This window comes from Chrysochloris asiatica, unplaced genomic scaffold, assembly GCF_000296735.1.
Source record: "Chrysochloris asiatica unplaced genomic scaffold, ChrAsi1.0 scaffold00009, whole genome shotgun sequence".
Classification (NCBI taxonomy): domain Eukaryota; kingdom Metazoa; phylum Chordata; class Mammalia; order Afrosoricida; family Chrysochloridae; genus Chrysochloris; species Chrysochloris asiatica.
In genome coordinates, this window is record NW_006408527.1 from 18472362 (window position 1) to 18477399 (window position 5038).

The following is a 5038-nucleotide window of genomic DNA, read 5'->3' on the forward strand; positions in this document are numbered from 1 at the left end:
CTGATATCCCTCTCTATTTGTTCGACTTTGTTAGTTTATGCTTCCTTTTCTCTGAAAATGCAGCCTTCTAAATGGGGTTGCTCTAGCCCGGTACTCCAAGGTCTGCAGGGGGCAGAGGCACTCACTGGCGCGGGCGCGGGGAGCAGGAGCCACGTGCAGGCAGGCAAAAGCTCAAAATGCCTGTAATTCCTCAGCAATTTGATCTTTTTATAAAAACGAGTTCAAAATGTTGAAATATAAGATCTTATGTTTGCTCAAAGGCTGTCTGTCTGCTAGACAGAGGTTTCCTATGTGTGATTCCGCCCCTTTTCCCCGGAGCCTGTGCTACCTGAGCTACCTGGTCCAGAAAGCACTGGAAGTCCTCTTTCGGATTTTATTTTTATATGCATTATATAACTTGTTTAAGAAGCTAAGTGGATATACACTCAGTCTGTGCAAAATTCTTTTTCCTCAAGAATTCATTTCTGGCTCTGATCATTTTTACCACAGGCATAGAGGTTAGGATTTACAACACATATTTTAGGGGACACAATTCAATCCATAGCCTACACAAGCACAATTAAATGGAAACTTCCATGCAGCCAGTCAGAAGGAAAGATCTTTACATGTTACATGTCATCTCAAATGGACTAGAATGATCTGAACATGAGAAAAGAATACTTGAGGAGAAAGTTTTGAATAGGTTGAGTGTGAGTGTATATATCCACTAAGACTTTAAACAAGTTATGTTGTTGTTGTTAAGTGTTGTTATGTAAGTTCTGACTCATAGCGACCCTGTATAAGGTTTCCGAGGAGTTTCTGGTGGGTTTGAACCACTGACCTTGCAGTTAGCTGTCCAGTGCTGATCCTACAGTGCCACACCAGGACTCTAAACAAATTATAATGGACATGAAAACAATATAGTCATCACAAATTCCTTCACTCTGGCTAAATCATCTGATTCCATTTTCCATAGTTCCCTCTTTCTTTGTTCACATGCAACTTTAAATAAATTGTTGTTGTTATTGTGTGCCATCAAGTTGGCTCCAACTCAAAGTGACTCTGTATAGGATTTCCAAGGAGTGACTGGTATGTTTGAACCACCAACCTTGTGGTTAGCCATCCAATGCTTATCTTACAGAGCCACCCCAGGACTCCAGCTAAATTATTAATGTACTAAAATAGTAATAGATTAACTTCCTTAAAAGAAAGGATTCTTCTTAAAAGACGTTTTGAATTAGCCCCCACCCCCTTTCACTATAAGTGCTAAAGTGAATATTTTAACACATTTAGGTGTGTTTTTGTTTTGTTTTCCCAATTAGTTAGGAAACATTCTCAAGATTAGGATTCATTTTCAATGTCCAAGACTGGCTCAAGTTTTTCTCTGACAGGTGTATGTGTGAGTGAGTGTATATGTATGTACAACACCTGGTGGTGGTGGTTATGTGCCTTGGAGTCGGTTACGACTCATAGTGACCCTGCACAGGGTTTCTGAGTTTGTAAATCTTTATGGAAGCAGAAAGCCTCATCTTTCTCCCATGGAACAGCTGGTAGTTTCAAACTTCTGACCCTGAGGTTAGCAGCCCAATTCGTAACCGCCACGCTACCAGAGCTCCTTATATACAACACCTAAATGTGTTAAAATACTCAGTTTAGCATTAATAGTGTGGGGTGGAGGAGAGCCTAATTTCAAACATCTTTTAAGAAGAATTCTTTCTTTTAAGGACATTATGGTATTACAAATTAACGTACTACTAATTTGGAACTCTGGTAGCGTAGTGGTTACGAATCGGGCTGCGAACCTTAAGGTCAGCGGTTCGAAACTACCAGCCGCTCCGCGGGAGAAAGATGAGGCTTTCTACTCCCGTAAAGATTTACACCCTTGGAAACCCTGTACAGGGTCGCTATGGGTCGGACCCGACTCGATGGCACTTAAAAACAACAACAACAATTTAGTACGTTAAGGAGCTCTGGTAGCATAGTGGTTACGAATCGGGCTGCGAACCGCAAGGTCAACAGTTCGAAACTACCAGCTGTTCCGTGGTAGAAAGATGAGGCTTTCTGCTTCCATAAAGATTTACGGCCTTGGAAAGCCTGTACAAGGTCGCCATGAATTGGAACTGACTACACGGCACATAACAACAACAATTTTGTGCGTTAGTAATTTAGTTGGAGTCCTGGTGGGACACTATAGGATAAGCATTGGACTGCTAACCCCAAGGTCCAAGGCTCATGTGTATGCATGGGTATGTATGTTGATAGAGGGAGGAAGTGGTAGAAAAGAACAAACTGCTTTTAGCTGGTGTGACCTATTTTATTTATTCTTCCTCTTTTAAACTTTTTTATTATATAACCTTTCAGACCTACAGAAAAGTAGAACAATATAATGAATGCCCAGATATCTTTAACCATGACAATTGTTGATATTTTGCCATATTTGCATCATCTATTTTTATGGAATATTTAAAATTATAGACACCAGAATTTTCTACCCCAAAATGGTCACTAGGCATCTATAAAACATAAGGATGTATTCTTATATAAACACAGTGCCATGATATCACCCAACATTCAGTCAGTCAGTATCCATATTCAAATTTTCCCTATTGTCCCTGAAATGTCTTTTTATAGTTGGTTTCTTTGAGCCCCAATACAAACAAGAATTGGACATCTAGTGCCTCTTTTATCTAGAAGAACCCCCCCTATACACACACCTTTTTTATTGTGCCATTATTTAGTGACCCTTTTTTCTGGCTCATTCCAGTGTGATTTGGTGTACACCTTCTTCCACCCCCTACCCCGGGATGAGAAGGCTATGGGCACCAACCCAGCTCCCAAGTCCTCAGGTACAGTGCCTTTTCTGTCCTATACCTGCAAACTCCAGTGAACCACTCCTAAGGGTAACTTCTCCTCCAGCCCCCACATCATCCCAATTCTTGACTTGTCTTCAGTTACTTTCCTTATTGGATAGGGAATCAGGTTTCCCATTTAGGCTGTGGGGTCCATAGCTCCTTGCCCAGGTTCCTCAGGGCCTGGATATTCAGTTGGTGATTACAATCACATACTGGATAGTCATATCCCAACCCAAGGTCATGCCATGCTCAGGGACTCCACTCATGTAGTTCCCTCAGGGGGTATCAGGAAGCCCCAACCCCTAGAAGAACTGGACATGAAGACAATGGGTGGGTTGAAATGGGGTGGGGTCAGAAGCAAAATAGAAACATCTGCCTGCCATCAGAAAGAGACCTGAGTGGCTTCATGAATTTCCTCACTTTCCTGTCCCTACAGATGGCTCATGGACCCGGCCTATCGGGAAAGTAGGAGGGGAGGTGAAGCTGTCCATCTCTTATAAAAACAATAAACTCTTCATTATGGTGATGCATATTCGGGGCTTGGTAAGTGCATGGACACTCATTTCTATCTTTTTTTGATATTTTTCTGACTAGTTATGCCTTTTCAATCTCCATGTTATGAGAATAGTCATTCTGGGTCTCCTACTATGCCAGGCTCATGATATGACCAAATAGCAGAAGACACAGCTTTGTGCTAGCTGTGATGTCATCACGTAACCCGATAACTCATAGCTTTATTAAAATGATGATAATGCTAGCACACTGCCTTATGGGTTGTTGTGGGGTTAAATGCACGTGATAATGCACGTGAAACATTTAACACAGTGCCTGGCATTAGGTAGATGATGATAGTAATTATCATAAGGAAGAGGCCTAAGGGGCTCTTTACCTCATTCTAGAGATAAGGCAGACACATGGTATCATTGAGCATAATCAAGGCAATATGTAATTACGATGTTTTCATTATAGCTTCTAAGAACATTGTGAGAATAAGGGAGATGGAACTTTTATCGAACACCCACAACATGCAGCACCCTGGCTAAGCATTTTGCATAGTTGTGGTAGGAGGAGCATGAGCTTTGGAATCAGACAGACCTGGGTTTCATTCTCACACCATCATTCATTCATTCAACAAATGTTCATTGAGTGCCTACTTTGTACCAGGCACTGAAACATTTACTGTGCATACATCAGTAAGCAAAGCAAAGCAAAGCAAAAAAACAAAAAACAACCTTTGCCCTCAGAGAGCTTACATTCTAGTTGCAAGAGGCAGCCAAACCAATAAGTACATTTTATGGCATGTCAGCTAGTGGTAAGAGATATGGGAGAAATCAAACAGAGAAGGACTGCTGGAGTGGAATGAGGAGATGGCGATTTTGTACAAAGTGGTCAGGAAGCCTTCATTAATGAGGAAATGCTGTAGCAAAACCCGGAAGGAGGTGAGGGAGGAAGCCATGCAGAATCATGTGAGGGGAGGATTCTTCCAGAGAAGCAGTAAAATTAAAAACCCTGAGCTGGGAGCCTGCCCAGGCTAGTGTGGCTGCAGCGATGAAGCAAAGGGGAGAGTAATGGGAGACATGTCTGGAGAAGCTACAGCAGGCCAGAGATGGTAGCTGTGTCCCACAACCAGGATTTTCAAGATGGGGACCACTGGGAGCTTTTGAGCAAAGACGTGATATACTGTGATTTAAGTTTTAAAAAGAAGATCAGCTAAATAAACCACTTACTAGTTGGCTACCTTGGACAAGCAATTGAATCTCTCTGGCTCTTAGAGGATGAGAGAGTGAGGTGGTGATTCAGTGGTAGATTCCTTGCCTTCCATGAAGGAGACCTGGGTTCAGTTCTCAGCCAGGGCACCTCATGTGTAGCAAGTTCCCACTTATCCTTGGAAGTTTTATTGCTAGAATGCGGAGCGGGTTTCAGCAGAGCTTCCAGACCAAGACAGCCTAGGTGACTTCTGAAAATCAGCCAATAGAAATCCTGTGGATTGAGCAACTGAACACAATTAGAGGCAATGTTCACACATTGTGAAAAATGTAACTACTGTCCCAGAACAATATGTGTTGTTGTTGTTGTTGTTGTTATGTGCCGTGGAGTCGGTTCCGACTCATAGCGACCCTGTCCAGGGTTTCCAAGGCTGTAAATCTTTACGGGAGCAGAAAGCCTCATCTTTCTCCCGCGGAACAGCTGGTAGTTTCGAACTGCTG

At 42.4% G+C, this 5038-nt stretch overlaps 1 protein-coding gene across 2 annotated transcripts in view; it reads left to right on the plus strand.

The window, feature by feature from the left end:
* Nucleotides 1–5038, plus strand: part of PIK3C2B (phosphatidylinositol-4-phosphate 3-kinase, catalytic subunit type 2 beta) — a 90666-nt gene that overhangs the window by 73703 nt on the left and 11925 nt on the right. For both annotated transcript variants that reach the window (XM_006834099.1, XM_006834100.1), the window contains 2 exons: nt 2744–2825; nt 3268–3374. In XM_006834099.1, the coding sequence (XP_006834162.1) occupies nt 2744–2825; nt 3268–3374 (189 nt within the window). The remainder of the gene's footprint in view (nt 1–2743; nt 2826–3267; nt 3375–5038) is intronic.